Raw genomic sequence first — 22,178 nt, forward strand, 5'->3', positions numbered from 1 at the left:
CCAAATTTATTCTGCAGCATGACACCAATCCCAAACATACAGCCAGTGTCATTAACCCCTTCACGACCTTGCAATTTTCCGTTTTCTTATTTTCTTTTTTTCCTCCCATAGCCATAACTTTTTTTCATTTTTGTCTTTTGCGGGATGAGGTGTACTTTTTAATGACACCCTCCATTTTATCATGTGATGTACTGGAAAGTGGGAAAAAAATCCAAGTGTGTTGACATTTCGAAAAAAAAAGTGCATATCCACAATTGGTTTTTTTTTTATTTACCATGTTCATACATGGAAAAACTGACAAAACAATATGATTCCCCAGGTCAGTACAAGTATGCAGACACTAAACAAGTATAGTTTTTTTTATTTAAGGGGTGAAGAAAAATGTGGAAATTTGTTAATTTTTTTTTTGCTTGTGTCGCCATTTTCCGAGACCCGTAACGTTTTCATTTTTTGGGATCTGGGTCTGTGTGAGGGTTTTTTCCCCCTGAGCTGACATTTCACCATTTTGGAGTAATATTGCAGTGGCCAAAAAAAGATAATTCTGGCGTTCTGATATTTTTTCTGCCTAGGCTGTTTACTGATCAAATTAATTTATTTTACATTTTGATAGATCGGAATTTATCAGAATTTTTTTATTGTTTTTTTTTTTTCACAGGGCAAAAGGGAGGTGATTTGAACTTTTTTTCATATTTTTAAAAACATTCTTTTCTCCATTTTTTTGTGTATTTTTAGTCGCCTTAGGGGATTTGCAGCTGCGATCATCTGATCGCTTGTGCTGTACATGTATAACCAAAATCACAATCTCCTATGAATGCTATCACGAGTGCGCCAATGGGAGCGTGCAATAATGCATCCCCTGTGGCGCATGTTAAATCCTGCAGTTAGAGATTGACAGCGATATTTAACAGATTAACAGCAGGGGTGGAGCTCCACTCCACCCGCGGCTGTTAAAGGAACATGATGGCTAATTAAATCAGCTGTTATGTGCAGGGGGGGAAAGATGCAGGCTCAGTAGAGCTACGATTTTTGACGTACAAGTATGTCAAAGGTCATTAAAGGTTTAAGAACAATTTTCACAATAAAGAAGAACAAAGAGTCTTGGAAGTGATAATATGGCCCCCACAAAGCCCTGAGCTTAACAGCAAATCTCTCTGGGGTCACATGAAGAGACAGAAGGAACTGCACAAGCGACATCCACAATAGATCTGTGGTTGGTTCTCCAAGATTTTTAGAACAACCTCCTGCTGAGTTCCTTCATAAACTGTGTACAAGCGACAAGTACCTAGAGAATTGCTGCTTTGATACAGTTTTGAAGACAAAAGGGTGTTCATGCCAAATATTGATCTGATTTGGATTTCTCTTTGGTTCATTCACTTTGCATTTTGTTAATTCATAAAAAAACTATTAACACTTCTATTTTTAAAGCGTTCTTACTTTAGCTTACTTAAAGCATTTTTTTTTTACACGTGAAACCAGTTTTTCATATTTTTTTTTTAAATGTTATTTATTTTTTCTTTATATTTTAGTCTCACTAGGGGACTTAAAGTGAACCAGGATATTGGTGGTACAGGCATTGTCAGGTTGGCAGTGATAAACTGATAAAAAGGATACCTAGGGTGAAGAAATCCGTCTTGTGGTTCTTGTTGCTGTAATCAGTTTTCAGTTAATGTGACGCCTCTGTGCTCCGGGACAGCCTGTAGGCAGGGTTCTATCTTCCTTCTCTAAGCCAGAGAAACCAAAGAAAGACCTGCCCACAGGCCACCACGAAGCACAAACAGTCTCTATGATGAGGAACACGTTTGTGCTTCTAATCAGTATAACAACGGCAACATGACAATGTCTGTAGTTTACTTAGAAAAATATTGCTGAAAGGCATTCTATTCGATCAGGCCTTAGGCAGGGTCTATTAGGGGCAGTAAGATGACAGACGGGGGAAACTATTAAGTAACAGGCTGTCATAGCAACATATCGGTACCTATGATTGTGAGATGGTGGTTGGGGTGATGGGTGACAGTGAGTGCCCTCCATCTATCTAATTATCCAGATACTGAGGTCGTTATTGATTGTGGCATGTAATAGGCTAAAATGCAGTATCAGCACTAGCACTAATCCACAGAAATGAGGTATGGAGAAAGCAATCCAACTAAGCTCCTACTACAGATCTTGTGGGGGCACTTACAGCCCCCGAGACATCAGCCTGATGTGCATGTATATTGCGGAATCTGTGGAGTACATTTTCGTTAGGTTTATTTTTTAAAGTGCTAATCTGTTCCAGTAAGAATTAGGTACGTTTTTGTTTAGCGCGGCATAAGTACTTTACGCCAGTCTTAATAAGAAGCACATCAGTTTACAATGCGCCTAAGTCTTCGTTACGTTGGGCACGTCTCTCACCGTGTGTGCGCCACTAGCGCTTTGCTCAATCATTTCCAGCATACATTATAGTAAGTCTGTTGGTCTGTAGATTACCCGTTCTAATCTGAGAAAGTCACCCCATTTTTAGGAGAAGCCCCTCCAATCAGCTGTGTCCAGCTCCGGCAGACGCCAGATGTAAACTGTGGATGGAGCCGAACATCACAGCGCCATACATTGCATAGTGGCCGTTCTCAGGTACTGCACATCGGCTCCCATTGAAGAGAATAGAAGCTGGGAAAGTCCACCAGAGAGTGATGGCACCTGTACTGTTTAGCTTGGCTGCCGCAGATGATTGATGGCAGCGCCGAGTGTCAGGCTCTCCGATCTGATGATGTATTGTACAGCTAAATGATGTATGGAGCTACAGTATTGTGTCTCCATGCAGCGCCTCAACGGAGAATATCAGCACACTGGCAATTTGTTGTCACGGTCACCAAATGAAAAGCCTCCATAAAATGAGGGGTAGACGGAGGCAGAGCCCATAGAGCTCCCATTACATCAGCAGGAACCGCAGCTGATCCGTCCTGAACGTCGGAGCAGATCATTGGGGTTTCCAGCTTACAAGCTGCTTTGTCGCCGGTATTTTTACCATTTCTTTTTCTACAGGCCAGAAAAAAGCAACCGGAAAAATGACATGGTATGTATAAGAGTAAGCGCCTGGCACATCCGGTGCCCCCCAGTAACAGGTGGCGGTATATAATGGCATGGTGCTGGGCTGTATATAGGGGTGATGCCCTCCCTAACATTATACACTGTCTGCAGCGGTGTGCGGCACATGAGGGCTATGTACACTGCCCTGCGGTATATAACGGCATGGTGCTGTATACAGGGGTGATGTCCTCCCCTGTATTATACACTGTCTGCAGCGGTGTGCGGTACATGAGGGGGATGTACACAGCCTGGCACATCCGTTGCCCCCCAGTGACAGGTGCAGCAGGTGGCGGTATATAACGGCATGGTGCTGTATACAGGGGTGATGCCCTCCCCTGTATTATACACTGTCTGCAGCGGTGTGTGGTACATGAGGGGGATGTACACAGCCTGGCACATCCGTTGCCCCCCAGTGACAGGTGCAGCAGGTGGCAGTATAGAATGGCATGGTGCTGTATACAGGGGTGATGCCCTCCCCTGTATTATACACTGTCTGCAGCGGTGTGCGGTACATGAGGGGCTATGTACACAGCCTGGCACATCCGGTGCCCCCCAGTGACAGGTGCAGCAGGTGGCAGTATAGAATGGCATGGTGCTGTATATAGGGGTGATGTCTTTCCCTGTATTATACAGTCTGCAGCGGTGTGCGGTACATGAGGGGGATGTACACAGCCTGGCACATCCGGTGCCCCCCAGTGACAGGTGCAGCAGGTGGCGGTATATAACGGCATGGTGCTGTATACAGGGGTGATGCCCTCCCCGGTATATACGGGTCCGGGCGGTGACAGAGCAGTGGCAGTATATAATGGCATGGTGCTGTATACAGAGGTGATGCCCTCCCCTGTATTATACACTGTCTGCAGCGGTGTGCGGTACATGAGGGGCTATGTACACAGCCTGGCACATCCCTTGCCCCCCAGTGACAGGTGCAGCAGGTGGCAGTATAGAATGGCATGGTGCTGTATACAGGGGTGATGCCCTCCCCTGTATTATACACTGTCTGCAGCGGTGTGTGGTACATGAGGGGCTATGTACACAGCCTGGCACATCCGGTGCCCCCCAGTGACAGGTGCAGCAGGTGGCGGTATATAACGGCATGGTGCTGTACACAGGGGTGATGCCCTCCCCGGTATATACGGGTCCGGGCGGTGACAGAGCAGTGGCAGTATATAATGGCATGGTGCTGTATACAGAGGTGATGCCCTCCCCTGTATTATACACTGTCTGCAGCGGTGTGCGGTACATGAGGGGCTATGTACACAGCCTGGCACATCCCTTGCCCCCCAGTGACAGGTGCAGCAGGTGGCAGTATAGAATGGCATGGTGCTGTATACAGGGGTGATGCCCTCCCCTGTATTATACACTGTCTGCAGCGGTGTGCGGTACATGAGGGGCTATGTACACAGCCTGGCACATCCGGTGCCCCCCAGTGACAGGTGCAGCAGGTGGCGGTATATAACGGCATGGTGCTGTATACAGGGGTGATGCCCTCCCCTGTATTATACAGTCTGCAGCGGTGTGTGTGGTACATGAGGGGCTATGTACACAGCCTGGCACATCCGGTGCCCCCCAGTGACAGGTGCAGCAGGTGGCGGTATATAACGGCATGGTGCTGTATACAGGGCTGATGCCCTCCCCGGTATATACGGGTCCGGGCGGTGACAGAGCAGTGGCAGTGCCCAGTGGGCAGGCTATACACCACCTCGCACCACCCCACATAGACATGTACACCCGGGTACCCGCCTCTTACCGTCTCCTTGGCGGCACTGACAGGCATCAGGATGCCGGCCCCTCTCAGACCTTCCCACGACCTCAGACCCATGTCGCGATGCAGTCGCTCTCTCCAGCTGTGAACGCCGCCGTCACGATAGATGGCATAGCACGTCAATGCCAATCCTGCCCCGGCTGCTCCGGACACCAGTAACAGCGCGGAGGAGCGGGAGGCAGAGCCCGGGCTGTGTACGGACATAAGCCGGGTGTGTGCCGGTGGGCATAGCTGGTGCTGGGCACGGAGGAGCCTGCGAAGAGCAGCCATCTGCGGGAGTGACAGCGGGGGAGGGGGCGAGATCGGAGCAAACATCGCGAGAGGAGCTGTCACCCGTGTAACTGCGCGACTGAGACCCAGCATAAGCCTCCTCAGCTGTATACATCATATATACTGACTATATACATATATACACTATCCACAGTGTCCTCAGCTGTATACATCATATACACTGACTATATATATATGTACACTATCCATAGTGTCCTCAGCTGTATACATCATATATACTGACTATATATATATGTACACTATCCATAGTGTCCTCAGCTGTATACATCATATATACTGACTATATCCATATATACACTGTCCATAGTGTCCTCTGCTGTATACATCATATATACATATATACACTATCCATAGTGCCCTCAGCTGTATACATCATATACACTGACTATATCCATATATGCACTATCCATAGTGTCCTCAGCTGTATACATCATATACACTGACTATATACATATATACACTATCCATAGTGTCCTCTGCTGTATACATCATATATACTGACTATATACATATATACACTATCCATAGTGTCCTCTGCTCTATAAACCATATATACTGACTATATACATATACACTATCCATAGTGTCCTCTGCTGTATACATCATATATACATATATACACTATCCATAGTGCCCTCAGCTGTATACATCATATACACTGACTATATCCATATATACACTGTCCATAGTGTCCTCTGCTGTATACATCATATATACATATATACACTATCCATAGTGCCCTCAGCTGTATACATCATATACACTGACTATATCCATATATACACTGTCCATAGTGTCCTCTGCTGTATACATCATATATACATATATACACTATCCATAGTGCCCTCAGCTGTATACATCATATATACTGACTATATACATATATGCACTATCCATAGTGTCCTCAGCTGTATACATCATATACACTGACTATATACATATATACACTATCCATAGTGTCCTCTGCTGTATACATCATATATACTGACTATATACATATATACACTATCCATAGTGTCCTCTGCTCTATAAACCATATATACTGACTATATACATATACACTATCCATAGTGTCCTCAGCTGTATACATCATATATACTGACTATATACATATACACTATCCATAGTGTCCTCTGCTGTATACATCATATATACATATATACACTATCCATAGTGCCCTCAGCTGTATACATCATATATACTGACTATATACATATATACACTATCCATAGTGTCCTCTGCTCTATAAACCATATATACTGACTATATACATATACACTATCCATAGTGTCCTCAGCTGTATACATCATATATACTGACTATATACATATACACTATCCATAGTGTCCTCAGCTGTATACATCATATATACTGACTATATACATATATACACTATCCATAGTGTCCTCTGCTGTATACATCATATATACATATATACACTATCCATAGTGCCCTCAGCTGTATACATCATATATACTGACTATATACATATATACACTATCCATAGTGTCCTCTGCTGTATACATCATATATACATATATACACTATCCATAGTGCCCTCAGCTGTATACATCATATATACTGACTATATACATATATACACTATCCATAGTGTCCTCAGCTGTATACATCATATATACATATATACACTATCCATAGTGTCCTCTGCTGTATACATCATATATACATATATACACTATCCATAGTGCCCTCAGCTGTATACATCATATATACTGACTATATACATATATACACTATCCATAGTGTCCTCAGCTGTATACATCATATATACTGACTATAGCCATATATACACTATCCATAGTGTCCTCTGCTGTATACATCATATACACTGACTATATACATATATACACTATCCATAGTGTCCTCATCTGTATACATCATATATACTGACTATATACATATACACTATCCATAGTGTCCTCAGCTGTATACATCATATATACTGACTATACATATATACACTATCCATAGTGTCCTCAGCTGTATACATCATATATACTGACTATATACATATATACACTATCCATAGTGTCCTCAGCTGTATACATCATATATACTGACTATATACATATATACACTATCCATAGTGTCCTCAGCTGTATACATCATATATACTGACTATATACATATATACACTATCCATAGTGTCCTCTGCTGTATACATCATATATACATATATACACTATCCATAGTGCCCTCAGCTGTATACATCATATATACTGACTATATACATATATACACTATCCATAGTGTCCTCAGCTGTATACATCATATATACTGACTATATACATATATACTATCCATAGTGTCCTCTGCTGTATACATCATATATACTGACTATATACATATATACACTATCCACAGTGTCCTCAGCTGTATACATCATATATACTGACTATAGCCATATATACACTATCCATAGTGTCCTCTGCTGTATACATCATATACACTGACTATATACATATATACACTATCCATAGTGTCCTCAGCTGTATACATCATATATACTGACTATATACATATACACTATCCATAGTGTCCTCAGCTGTATACATCATATATACTGACTATATACATATATACACTATCCATAGTGTCCTCAGCTGTATACATCATATATACTGACTATATACATATATACACTATCCATAGTGTCCTCTGCTGTATACATCATATATACTAACTATATACATATATACACTGTCCATGGTGTCCTCTGCTCTATACATCATATATACTGACTATATACATACATAAACTATCCATAGTGTCCTCTGCTCTATACATCATATACACTGACTATATACATATATACTATCCATAGTATCCTCTGGTCTATACATCATATATACTGACTACATATATACACTATAGTGTCCTCTGCTCTATACATCATATATACTGACTATATCCATATATACACTATCCATAGTGTCCTCAGCTGTATACATCATATACACTGACTATATACATATATACACTATCCATAGTGTCCTCAGCTGTATACATCATATATACTGACTATATACATATATACACTATCCATAGTGTCCTCTGCTGTATACATCATATATACTGACTATATACATATATACACTATCCATAGTGTCCTCAGCTGTATACATCATATACACTGACTATATACATATATACACTATCCATAGTGTCCTCAGCTGTATACATCATATATACTGACTATATACATATATACACTATCCATAGTGTCCTCTGCTGTATACATCGTATTCACTGACTATATACATATATACACTATCCATAGTGTCCTCAGCTGTATACATCATATACACTGACTATATACATATATACACTATCCATAGTGTCCTCAGCTGTATACATCATATACACTGACTATATACATATATACACTATCCATAGTGTCCTCAGCTGTATACATCATATATACTGACTATATACATATATACACTATCCATAGTGTCCTCTGCTGTATACATCATATACACTGACTATATACATATATACACTGTCCATGGTGTCCTCTGCTCTATACATCATATATACTGATTATATACATATATACACTATCCATAGTGTCCTCAGCTGTATACATCATATATACTGACTATATACATATATACACTATCCATAGTGTCCTCTGCTGTATACATCATATACACTGACTATATACATATATACTATCCATAGTATCATCTGGTCTATACATCATATATACTGACTACATATATACACTATAGTGTCCTCTGCTCTATACATCATATATACTGACTATATCCATATATACACTATCCATAGTGTCCTCAGCTGTATACATCATATATACTGACTATATACATATATACACTATCCATAGTGTCCTCAGCTGTATACATCATATACACTGACTATATACATATATACACTATCCATAGTGTCCTCAGCTGTATACATCATATATACTGACTATATACATATATACACTATCCATAGTGTCCTCTGCTCTATACATCATATATAGTTACTCTATACATATATACACTATCCATTGTGCCCTCAGCTGTATACATCATATATACTGACTATATACATATATACACTATCCATAGTGTCCTCAGCTGTATACATCATATATGCTGACTATATACATATATACACTATCCATAGTGTCCTCTGCTCTATACATCATATATGCTGACTATATACATATATACACTATCCATAGTGTCCTCTGCTCTATACATCATATATGCTGACTATATACATATATACACTATCCATAGTGTCCTCTGCTCTATACATCATATATGCTGACTATATACATATATACACTATCCATAGTGTCCTCTGCTGTATACATCATATACACTGACTATATACATATATACACTGTCCATGGTGTCCTCTGCTCTATACATCATATATACTGACTATATACATATATACACTATCCATAGTGTCCTCTGCTGTATACATCATATACACTGACTATGTACATATATACTATCCATAGTATCATCTGGTCTATACATCATATATACTGACTACATATATACACTATAGTGTCCTCTGCTTTATACATCATATATACTGACTATATCCATATATACACTATCCATAGTGTCCTCAGCTGTATACATCATATATACTGACTATATACATATATACACTATCCATAGTGTCCTCAGCTGTATACATCATATACACTGACTATATACATATATACACTATCCATAGTGTCCTCAGCTGTATACATCATATATACTGACTATATACATATATACACTATCCATAGTGTCCTCTGCTCTATACATCATATATAGTTACTCTATACATATATACACTATCCATTGTGCCCTCAGCTGTATACATAATATATACTGACTATATACATATATACACTATCCATAGTGTCCTCAGCTGTGTATATCATATATACTGACTATATACATATATACACTATCCATAGTGTCCTCAGCTGTATACATCATATATACTGACTATATACATATACACTATCCATAGTGTCCTCAGCTGTATACATCATATATGCTGACTATATACATATATACACACAGTGTCCATAGACTCTCACATCTCTTCCCGGACTTCATCACCATGAAGGAGGAAGAGAAGACATATATCCTGCTGGGAGAAGAAGAGAGAGCAGTGGACATAGCAGCGCGGTGTGTGAGCGAATGTCATAGACTGCGAGAAAGAGAACTATGATGCCATGGACTATAGCCCCCACAATGGATCTGCCCCCATCCACCTCCCCTATGCCATGGACTATAGCCCCCACCCTGGATCTGCCCCCATCCACCTCCCCTATGCCATGGACTATAGCCCCCACCCTGGATCTGCCCCCATCCACCTCCCCTACAGCTCCTACCCAACATCCCCACAGTCCCTATCCCTATTGCCTCTATACACTTGCTTTGGCAAAACTGATGTGCATTTGGTCCTGCCAATAAAGCTTCTTTGAATCTTTGAATCTTTGTGTCCTCTGCTCTATACATCATATATACTGACTATATATACACTATCCATAGTGTCATCTGCTCTATACATCATATACACTCACTGGCCACTTTATTAGGTACACCTGTCCAACTTCTTGTTAACACTTAATTTCTAATCAGCCAATCACATGGCGGCAACTCAGTGCATTTACCATGTAGACATGGTCAAGACAATCTCCTGCAGTTCAAACCGAGCATCAGTATGGGGAAGAAAGGTGATTTGAGTGCCTTTGAACGTGGCATGGTTGTTGGTGCCAGAAGGGCTGGTCTGAGTATTTCAGAAACTGCTGATCTACTGGGATTTTCACGCACAACCATCTCTAGGGTTTACAGAGAATGGTCCGAAAAAGAAAAAAAATCCAGTGAGCGGCAGTTCTGTGGGCGGAAATGCCTTGTTGATGCCAGAGGTCAGAGGAGAATGGGCAGACTGGTTCGAGCTGATAGAAAGGCAACAGTGACTCAAATCGCCACCCGTTACAACCAAGGTAGGCCTAAGAGCATCTCTGAACGCACAGTGCGTCGAACTTTGAGGCAGATGGGCTACAGCAGCAGAAGACCACACCGGGTACCACTCCTTTCAGCTAAGAACAAGAAACTGAGGCTACAATTTGTACAAGCTCATCGAAATTGGACAGTAGAAGATTGGAAAAAACGTTGCTTGGTCTGATGAGTCTCGATTTCTGCTGCGACATTCGGATGGTAGGGTCAGAATTTGGCGTAAACAACATGAAAGCATGGATCCATCCTGCCTTGTATGGAGCATCTTTGGGATGTGCAGCCGACAAATCTGCGGCAACTGTGTGATGCCATCATGTCAATATGGACCAAAATCTCTGAGGAATGCTTCCAGCACCTTGTTGAATCTATGCCACGAAGAATTGAGGCAGTTCTGAAGGCAAAAGGGGGTCCAACCCGTTACTAGCATGGTGTACCTAATAAAGTGGCTGGTGAGTGTATACTGACTATATACATATACAGTATACTATCCATAGTATCCTCTGGTCTATACACCATATATACTGACTACATATATACACTATAGTGTCCTCTACTCTATACATCATATATACTGACTATATACATATATACACTATCCATAGTGTCCTCTGCTCTATAAACCATATATACTGACTATATACATATACACTATCCACAGTGTCCTCTGATCTATACATCATATATGCTACTATATACATATATACACTATCCATAGTATCCTCTGTAGTGATGAGCGAATATCCTCGTTACTTGAGATTTCTCGAGCACGCTCTGGGGTCCTCCGAGTATTTTTTAGTGCTCGGAGATTTAGTTTTTCTTGCCGCAGCTGAATGATTTACATCTGTTAGCCAGCATAAGTACATGTGGGGGTTGCCTGGTTGCTAGGGAATCCCCACATGTACTTATGCTGGCTAACAGATGTAAATCATTCAGCTGCGGCAAGAAAAACTAAATCTCCGAGCACTAAAAAATACTCGGAGGACCCCAGAGCGTGCTCGAGAAATCTCAAGTAACGAGTATATTCGCTCATCACTAATCCTCTGCTCTTTACATTATATATACTGACTGCATACATATACACACTATCCATACTGTCCTCTGCTCTATACATCATATACAGTTAAGTCCATATATATTTGGACAGAGACAACATTTTTCTAATTTTGGTTATAGACATTACCACAATGAATTTCAAACAAAACAATTCAGATGCAGTTGAAGTTCAGACTTTCAGCTTTCATTTGAGGGTATCCACATTAAAATTGGATGAAGGGTTTAGGAGTTTCAGCTCCTTAACATGTGCCACCCTGTTTTTAAAGGAACCAAAAGTAATTGGACAGATTAAACAATTTTAAATAAAATGTTCATTGTGGTAATGTCTATAACCAAAATTAGAATAATGTTGTCTCTGTCCAAATATATATGGACTTAACTGTATACTGACTATATACACTATTTATAGTGTCCTTTTCTCTATACATCATATATAGTTACTATATACACTATCCATAGTGTCCTCTGCTCTATACATCATATATACTGACTATATACATATATACACTGTCCATACTGTCCTCTGCTCTATACATCATATAATCATATATACTGACTATATACAGTACATACAAGAGCTTCTCAGAAAATAAGAATATCATGAAAAAGTTAATTCATTTCAGTTCTTCATTATAAAAAGTGAAACATATTTTATATAGAGTAATTACAAACAGAGTGATCTATTTCAAGTGTTTATTTGTGTAAATATTGATGGTTATGGCTTACATCCAATGAAAACCCACAAGTCATTATCTCAGTAAATGTGAATAATTAACAAAAAACACCTGCAAAGGCTTACTAAGCATTTAAAAAGGTCCCTTCATCTGTTTCAGTGGGCTCCACAATCATGGGGAAGACTGCTGACTTAACAGATGTCCAGCAGGCAGTCATTGACACACTCCACAAGGAAAATTTTGCATTTCATTTGGAAATCAAGGTCCCAGAGTCTGGAGGAAGAGTGGAGGGGCCAGAATCAAAGCTGCTTGAGGTCTAGTGTGAAGTTTCCACAATCAGTGATGTTTTCGGGAGCCATGTCATCTGCTGGTGTAGGTCCACTGTGTTTGATGAAGACCAAAGTCAGCGCAGCCGTCTACCAGGAAATTTAAAGCACTTCATGCTTCCCTCTGCTGACAAGCTTTTTGGAGATGGAAATTTCATTCTCCAGCAGTACTTGGCACCAGTCCACACTGCCAAAAGTACCAGTACCCGGTTTAAAACAACAGTATCACTGTTCTTGATTGGCCTGACCTCAACCTCATAGAGATTCTATGTGGTAGTGTCAAGAGGAAGATGAGAGACACCAGACCCAACAATGCAGATGAGCTGAAGGCTGCTATCAAAGCAACCTGGGCTTCCATAACACCTCAGCAGTGCCACAGGCTGATCGCCTCCATGCCACACCGCATTGATGCAGTAATTGATGCAAAAGGAGACCCGACTAACTATTGAGTACATTTACTGAACATACATTTCAGTAGGCCAACATTTCAGATTTTAAAATCATTTTTCAAGCTGGTGTCATAAAGTATTCTAATTTACTGAGTTAATGACTTTTGGGTTTTCATTGGCTGTAAGCCATAATCATCAACATTAACAGAAAAAAAAACACTTGAAATAGATCACTCTGTAATTACTCTATATAATTTGAGTTTCACTTTTTGTATTGACAAACTTAAAGAAATTAACTTTTTGATGATATTCTAATTTTCTGAGAAGGACCTGTATGTATATAGTCAGTATATAAGATGTATAGAGCAGAGGACACTATGGATACTGTATATATGTATCTATAGTGTTCTCTGCTCTATACATAATATATACTGACCTGAGTATATACAGTGGGGAAAATGAGTATTTGATACACTGCTGATTTTGCAAGTTTTCCCACCTACAGAGAATGGAGAGGTCTATGATTTTTATCGTAGGTACACTTCAACTGTGAAAGCCTGAATCTAAAAATAAAATCCAGAAAATCAAATTGTATGATTTTTACATAACTAATTGTATTTTATTGCATGAAATAAGCATTTGATCACCTACCAACTAAGAAGAATTTTGGTTCTCACGGACCTGTTAGTTTTTCTTTAAGAAGCCCTCTTACTCTGCACTCATCATTACCTGTACTAATTGCACCTGTTTGAACTTGTTACCTGTATAAAAGACACCTGTCCACACAATCAATCACACTCCAACCTCTCCTCCATGGCCAAGACTAAAAAGCTGTCGAAGGACACCAGGGACAAAATTGAAGACCTGCACAAGGCTGGGATGGGCTACAGGCAGCGTCGGACTGGGGTGTCTGGGGCCCACCAGAGGAATGGACTCTAGGGGCCCACACTACAGCTATATGCAAATATCTGTCATTATAGTGGAGCATCGGCTGTAAAACACCGGCGGCTGCTGCACATCTACCGTGTGCCCCAATAACTGGGATGTATAATTACGGTAGTTTACATTAATGTGGTTCTTGGTAAAACAAGTTATCACTGATCCATGGGCTCCACAGGATAGGTGATCGCTTAGATCCGACCATTAGAAACTGGGGAAGTTTTATCCCTGACAGGACACTTTTATCACTATTTTAAAATGCAGCGGCAGGTGGGATTTCTGACCGCAGCTCCATTCATTCTCTTTGGGGCTTCCAGAAAAAAACAAGTGCAGCCACTGAGGGAATGAATGGATCAGTGATCTAGTCGGACATGCCACTCCAGTCAAATGGGGATAAAAAGTTCCACATTTTGCTGAGTGGGTCCAAGCAGTCAGACCCCCACCAATCAATACGTTATCACTTATCCTGTGGAGAGGTGATTTCTTTTTTCCACAGGAAACCCCCTGTAAGTGCCTCACCGCCGCTGTGTACAAAGCATTAAAACTCTAATGGAAATAAAGAATCTTCTCCTAATTAATATCAGAGAGAACAAATGACCGCCATACACAACACAATCCACTATACCAAGACCAATATTACCACATACAGGAAGAAATACCACCACACCATGACCAGACTACATAGTGACCGAATAATACTACATACAAGGGACAAATACCACCGCACCATGTCAAGACCACATATTACCACCACTTGGTGACCAAATAGCACATACAAGGGACAAATACCACAACACCATTTCCAGACCACATATTACCACCACATAGTGACTGAATACTACAATACTGATCAGAAATAAAAAAAAACAAAAAAAAACACAATACTATCACCATAAGGCTGCTGTCACACTAGCAGTATTTAGTCACTATTTTACATCAGTATTTGTAAGCCAAAACCAGGAGTGGAACAATCAGAGGCAAAGTATAATAGAAACATATGCACCACTTCTGTATTTATCACCCACTCCTGGGTTTGGCTTACAAATACTGATGTAAAATACTGACCAAATACTGAATGTGTGACGGCAGCCTAAGTGACATTATACACAGGAGATCTGTACTTAGTATGCAGTGTCTGTGTAGAGGTAATACAGAGATCACTGGTGGTATTATACACAGGAGCTCTGTATATAATGTATAGGTAATACAGTGATCACTGGTGACATTATACACAGGAGCTCTGTATATAGTATACAGTGTATAGTGTCAGTGTATAGGTAACACTGACTCACCAGTGACGTCTCTAGGTGAAGTCCTTCATCTTTCATCCAGCACAGACCGTCATCATTTCTTCCAGCCAGGACTCATTTCTGCAGGAAATAACACAGTTATCTCGAGCTCCGCTTGCAGAACACATTACTTAATTTTTCACAACTTCTACATTACACCACATGAAGAAAAAAAGGCGACAATAGTGTCACTCTACACAGTAACAGGATCGCCCCCCCCAATTAAAACAGTATACTCAAAAAATAAAATAAATACATCACTGCAGTAATAATATCCCTTAATTAGCCCCTATGGTAATAATATTCCCCACCCTGGCCCCGTTTATCTCATTCCTGGCTCCAGCCATATGTTCTCGCATCCTGCCCTCATGAGTATCCATTCTACCCCATATGATCTCCCCATCCTGCCCCATCTGTCTCCATCGTATCCATCCTGCCCCATGATTCAATCCTGCCCCATGTCTTTCATTCTGCCCCGTGTCTCCAATCATGCCCTGTATCTACATTCTGCCCATGCCTCCAGTCCTTCCCCCAGTGTGTCCAGCAATCTACCCCAGTGTGTCCAGCATATTACCCCCAGTATGTCCAGCATATTGTCCCAGTGTCCAGCAATCTGCCCCAGTGTGTCCAGCAATCTGCCCCAGTGTGTCCAGCAATCTGCCCCAGTATGTCAAGCATATTGCCCCAGTGTGTCCAGCATATTACCCCCAGTGTGTCCAACAATCTGCCCCCAGTGTGTCCAGCGTTCTGCCCCCAGTGTGTCCAGCGTTCTGCCCCCAGTGTGTCCAGCGTTCTGCCCCCAGTGTGTCCAGCGTTCTGCCCCCAGTGTGTCCAGCGTTCTGCCCCCAGTGTGTCCAGCGTTCTGCCCCCAGTGTGTCCAGCGTTCTGCCCCCAGTGTGTCCAGCGTTCTGCCCCCAGTGTGTCCAGCGTTCTGCCCCCAGTGTGTCCAGCGTTCTGCCCCCAGTGTGTCCAGCGTTCTGCCCCCAGTGTGTCCAGCGTTCTGCCCCCAGTGTGTCTCCAGCGTTCTGCCCCAGTGTGTCTCCAGCATTCTGCCCCAGTGTGTCTCCAGCAATCTGCCCCAGTGTGTCTCCAGCATTCTGCCCCAGTGTGTGTCCAGCAATCTGCCCCCAGTGTGTCTCCAGCATTCTGCCCCAGTGTGTCTCCAGCATTCTGCCCCAGCGTGTCTCCAGCATTCTGCCCCAGTGTGTCTCCAGCATTCTGCCCCAGTGTGTCTCCAGCATTCTGCCCCAGTGTGTGTCCAGCAATCTGCCCCCAGTGTGTGTCCAGCAATCTGCCCCAATGTGTCTCCAGCATTCTGCCCCAGTGTGTCTCCAGCATTCTGCCCCAGTGTGTCTCCAGCATTCTGCCCCAGTGTGTCTCCAGCATTCTGCCCCAGTGTGTGTCCAGCAATCTGCCCCAGTGTGTGTCCAGCATTCTGCCCCAGTGTGTCTCCAGCATTCTGCCCCAGTGTGTCTCCAGCATGCTGCCCCAGTGTGTGTCCAGCAATCTGCCCCCAGTGTGTGTCCAGCAATCTGCCCCCAGTGTGTGTCCAGCATTCTGCCCCAGTGTGTCTCCAGCAATCTGCCCCAGTGTGTCTCCAGCATTCTGCCCCAGTGTGTCTCCAGCATTCTGCCCCAGTGTGTCTCCAGCAATCTGCCCCCAGTGTGTGTCCAGCATTCTGCCCCAGTTTGTCTCCAGCATTCTGCCCCAGTGTGTCTCCAGCATTCTGCCCCAGTGTGTCTCCAGCATTCTGCCCCAGTGTGTGTCCAGCAATCTGCCCCAGTGTGTGTCCAGCATTCTGCCCCCCCAGTGTCCCCCACTGCTCCGGGGGCCCCCTGGCCGCCCCCCACCCACCCTCCTTGAAGACGATACTCACCCTGCTGCCTGCTCCAGCGATGGTCTCGGCGTCTGCTCTGCACTGCATCTTCTTCCTGCTTGTGCTTGTGCGGTCATGTGATACTGATTAAAGTCATGAATATTCATGACCTTAATGAAGCGGTACCACGTGACCGCACAAGCAGGAAGAAGATGCAGTGCAGAGCAGACGCCGAGACCATCGCTGGAGCAGGGTGAGTATCGTCTTCAAGGAGGGTGGGTGGGGGGCGGCCGTGGGGGCCCTGCCAGCAGGTGTCAGTGCCTGGGCCCACCGGAGGATCCTCCGGTTTTTCGGTGGGCCAGTCCGAGCCTGTATACATATATACACGTATTTCAGTGCCACGTATTTCAGTGCCACGTATTTCAGGTTAGGGTTAGGGGTAGGGTTTTTTGTTTTTTTCTTGTTTTCTTGTGTTTTTCTATAAAAACGCATGCGTCTAAAAAACGCATGCGTTTTACCGCGTTTACATGCGTTTTTTCACACATGCGTTTTTTTTTAAAAACGCATGCAGATAAAAACGCAAGTGTGAAACCAGCCTTACCCTTTATTTTACAAGCTACAGCGCCCAAATTTTGCACATACACACCACTAACAGTAGTGTGGAATATGCAAAAAAAAAAAGGGATATGAGATGGTTTACTGTATGTAATCATGTCTCATATCATGTCGGGTTTGGGAAGGAGAAATGAAAAGCCGGCAATTGAAATACCGGCTTTTCTGCTTGCTAGCGCTGTATGAAATATTAATATATGTGTGTCTCAATGACATATATATATATATATATATATATATACTTACTGTATATATGTTTTTACGAACATTTGAGCCCATGGATCCATTGACTGTCGGTTTTGCAAGCCTGCGAAAAAATCTCGCAGTACGGATGCCATACGGATTACATACGGAGGATGCCATGCGCAAAATACGCTGACACACCCTGCCTACGGATGACATACGGACCACTGTTTTGGGAACATTTCTGCGTATTAAGGCCGTAAAAAACGGACAGTATTTTCATATGCTGAGTGAGTGTGATGCCGGCCTGATGCACACACATGTCGGCGCCACATGTTTAATGCGGCTGTCAGAGATTGACAGTGGCATGGCATTTAACATGCGCCATACATGTAAGGCGGATGTTGTGAAGGGGTCAAATATCTGAGAGCGTCTTCCCCACTGTGTCACCTAATTTCATGAGGGCCCCCTTCCCCACTGTGTCACCTAATTTTCTGTGTGCCCCTTTCTCCACAGCGTCACCTAATTTCCTGAGGGCCCCCGGGCCCTTCCCCACTGTTTCATCTAATTTCCTGAGGGCCCCCTTCCCCAGAGGTGAAATGGTGGGAGAGGTGATCCACAGTAAATTAGGAGACAGTGGGGAAGGGGGAGGGGACCACAGGAAATTAGAAATTTTCTATGGGGGACCCCCACCTTGTGTCACCTTCAGATTGCAGGGGGGCCTCCCATAACTGACTCAGTGTCTCAAACTATGCTGGAGGCTGCCTGCAGGCATATTTTACTTACACCTTACTGACTGGCTGCGATCGTCATCCCTCACAGCTCCAGGCAGCCTCTCCAATCACAGTATTGGAGACAGTGCGCGCCTGTGTGCCTGTGCTGCTTGGGCAGGAGGACAGACGACCAATCACAGCACAGCTCATTGAGGTGTGCTGTGACCTGACCTGTGAGGTCACACAAAGAAAACTAATGCTGATTGGCTGCTCCTGCCTGCATCTGTCAGCCAATCAGCATTAGAAATGTACACCCTTAGTCCAGACTCCAGTCAGACCACAGAGTTTTACTGATGAAGAGGCGGAGTCGAGGGCGGGCAAAGGAACAATAAACAGGTCGGTGATGATGAACAGTGCAGACTGCAGACTCAGTGCAGACAGTGCGTGCATGTGCGTGTGTCCCTCCCTGTCTTCTCCTCTCTGACTCTGAGTCACACAGTCAGCTGTTTCCTCGGACTGTGCTGTGTCTGGCTGAAGTCAGTGAGGTGACGGTCGGCACTCGCGCTGCGCACGGGCCGCTCTAGACTGAGCCTCTGAGCACAGACTTGGCAGCAGGCCAGTGCGAGATGAGAGAGTGATCATTTCAGTTTCAGATGTGAAGGAGCGAGCAGCTGCCGTGCGGCTGCTTGCACAGCGCTGCACTTCACATTCTCTTCAGTACAGCATGTGCGCAGGCCGCCGGCTATACAATAATAAACTGTGCACCACCACATGCAGGGCAGGGACAAATGAAGGAGGCAGGGGCTGGGGGCGGGGCCCACCGGAGGATTCACCGGTGTCCCGGTGCCCCAGTCCGAGCCTGGCTACAGGGCAATTGGCAAGCAGCCTGGGGAGAAGGCAACAACTGTTGGCACAATTATTAGAAAATGGAATAAACACAAGAAGACTGTCAATCTTCCTCGGTCGGGGGCTCTAAGCAAGTCCTCGCCTCGTGGGGTAAGGATGTGGAGCACCCCCACGTCAGGGCAACGGGGTACTCGGTACCGGGTCCTTCTGTTCCCGATGGGGATGTCACGGTGGCCCGACCCGGCCCGTGGCCCTATGAGGGACGTCCAATAAAAGGCAGCGTTCGTATAGAATGGTAGTGTTCGTGACGCCACCTGTGGTATTCGGTCAGGGTGACCGACGCTGCTTAGAGGTCCGCTGGGGTGATGTTATGGCAGCCAGATGGTATACCTTCCCACAGGTGAAGTATATTCCCATTGCTTCCCAGAGTGAAGATGGTGAATGGTGTGAGGCGCAGTGAATAACGAGGACACAAGGTTGCAGTCTCTTTACCTTTACTGAAGGCTTCAGTATCCACAGTCCAGAGTACGAATCACGGGGCAGGCAGAGTCCGGCCGGTCTGAGGGCAATTCCAGAGTCTCCTTATCCAGGTGGAAATCAGTAGCCTTCCTCTAGCGCCTGTGTGTTGTAGTACCTCCCTTCTGAGCAACTCGGAAAGGTCCTCCCAACTATTGTAGATATTAAGTCTCTTCCTCTCTGTCCCCCTGACGGATAGGACAAACACGTATGACTGATGGCCTGAGGCTTTTTATAGGGACCCTAGAGACGCCCCAGCCTCCACAAATTGCCACCGTGCCTCCTGTGTATAAAGGTCGGACAGCCAACGTAGAATCAACTGTCCTGCCAGTCTCTGAAGTAAAGCGTAGAGATCCTTACTCCCTCGGTGTTCTGGCTACCGGTACTGCGCTTCAGAAGGAGGCAGCCTGCTTCTAGCTGGTCTCCCTCTGATGTTCCTCTCCTTTTGCTATGACTTCGTTTCTCACTCACTGCAACACACTTCTCTTCAATGTCTCCTTCTTGGGATGCTGCCGCATGGGATGCAGGCGCATCTCCGTGTACCCTCGCCTTCCGCAGGCCGCAGTCTGGAGCTGGCTGGAACTTACTCCAACCAACTTCTGCCAAACTCAGTCGGGACCGACTGTCTGATGCTCCCTGGGTGAAACCCAGCTCGCTTCTCCCCTCACCTACTATCCAACCCACCAGTTTTACCCAAGTGTGAGGAGTGCCCTAATAGATAGAAGCTTAGCTCCCCCTGGCGGCCTGGAGTGTGAAGTGTGTTGTGTGGTTGTGATACCTGGACAGGAGATCTCCTTCACTGCCATCAGACGTAATATCACTCCCCCTGGTGGAAGAATAACATTACTGCAACGACCAGGACTCTGGGGCGCTGCAGATTATTCTGAGAAAGGTCAGGAATTAGCTGTCATGGGTATGTCGGATGCTACAGTCGCTCTGCATCTGACTGCAGAAGGTCTCTGCATTTGGCATTGCAGTCGCCTTCTTAATCCTTCTGACTTTTAGACCCAGTGGCAACCTCCCTCCGGCTCTAATTGACACACCTTGACCTGGGTGTTTATAGACTCCCAGGCTGCTTCAGGGAGTCACAGCCGATGATATTCACATTTTCCCTTGCGAAGGCTTGGAGCTATAGCAGTTGGCTTACTTCCTCTCTGGTGCTGTTGAATGACGTTTGGTGTTACCTCTCCGAGTCTGCTCAAGATAAGTTGCTTCCCCCTTGTTTGTCTCCCTTCTCTTTTGTGTACAGTGGGGACTGACCAATGTTCACCCCCCAGGGCCTAGCTCCAGGGATATACAGAGCTTAGGTTTCTGCTTGGCAATTGGTGTGGAACTAATATAGGGATTGTGGGGGAGGCAGGGTGCTAGTAGATCTGCCACTCCTCCTTTCCCTAGCGTTTTGGCTTCCTTCAACTCTTCCCCTCGTGTTGCACTTAGTCTTCCCACACTGTGCGTGACATTAGCCCAGAACTACATGTGAGGACCTGGTCAATGATCTGAAGCGAGCCTGGACCACAATCTCAAACATTACCATTAGTAACACACTACACAGTCATGGATTAAAATCCTGCAGAGCATGCATCCATTTGCTCAGACCAGCATATGTCCAGACCCGTTTAAGGCATGAGAGAAGATCATGTGGTTGACATGGTACAGGACATGGTTCATGTCCTGCTCTCTCAGGGTTAA

At 44.0% G+C, this 22,178-nt stretch overlaps 1 protein-coding gene across 10 annotated transcripts in view; it reads right to left on the bottom strand.

Annotated features, from left to right (window-relative positions):
- Window positions 1–15,857, bottom strand: part of MICU3 (mitochondrial calcium uptake 3) — a 189,842-nt gene extending 173,985 nt beyond the window's left edge. For 6 of the 10 annotated variants that reach the window (XM_077279698.1, XM_077279700.1, XM_077279695.1 and 3 more), the window contains exon 1: window positions 4,814–5,135. In XM_077279698.1, coding sequence (XP_077135813.1) covers window positions 4,814–5,098 — 285 coding nt within the window. In that variant the 5' untranslated portion in view covers window positions 5,099–5,135. Of the gene's footprint in view, window positions 1–4,813; window positions 5,144–15,806 lie in introns of those variants that run through there. The other 4 variants (XM_077279702.1, XM_077279694.1, XM_077279703.1 and 1 more) reach the window with 4 other exon arrangements.
- Between the last annotated feature and the right edge of the window lie 6,321 nt (window positions 15,858–22,178).

The sequence above is a fragment of the Ranitomeya variabilis genome, chromosome 1, assembly GCF_051348905.1.
Source record: "Ranitomeya variabilis isolate aRanVar5 chromosome 1, aRanVar5.hap1, whole genome shotgun sequence".
Lineage (NCBI taxonomy): Eukaryota > Metazoa > Chordata > Amphibia > Anura > Dendrobatidae > Ranitomeya > Ranitomeya variabilis.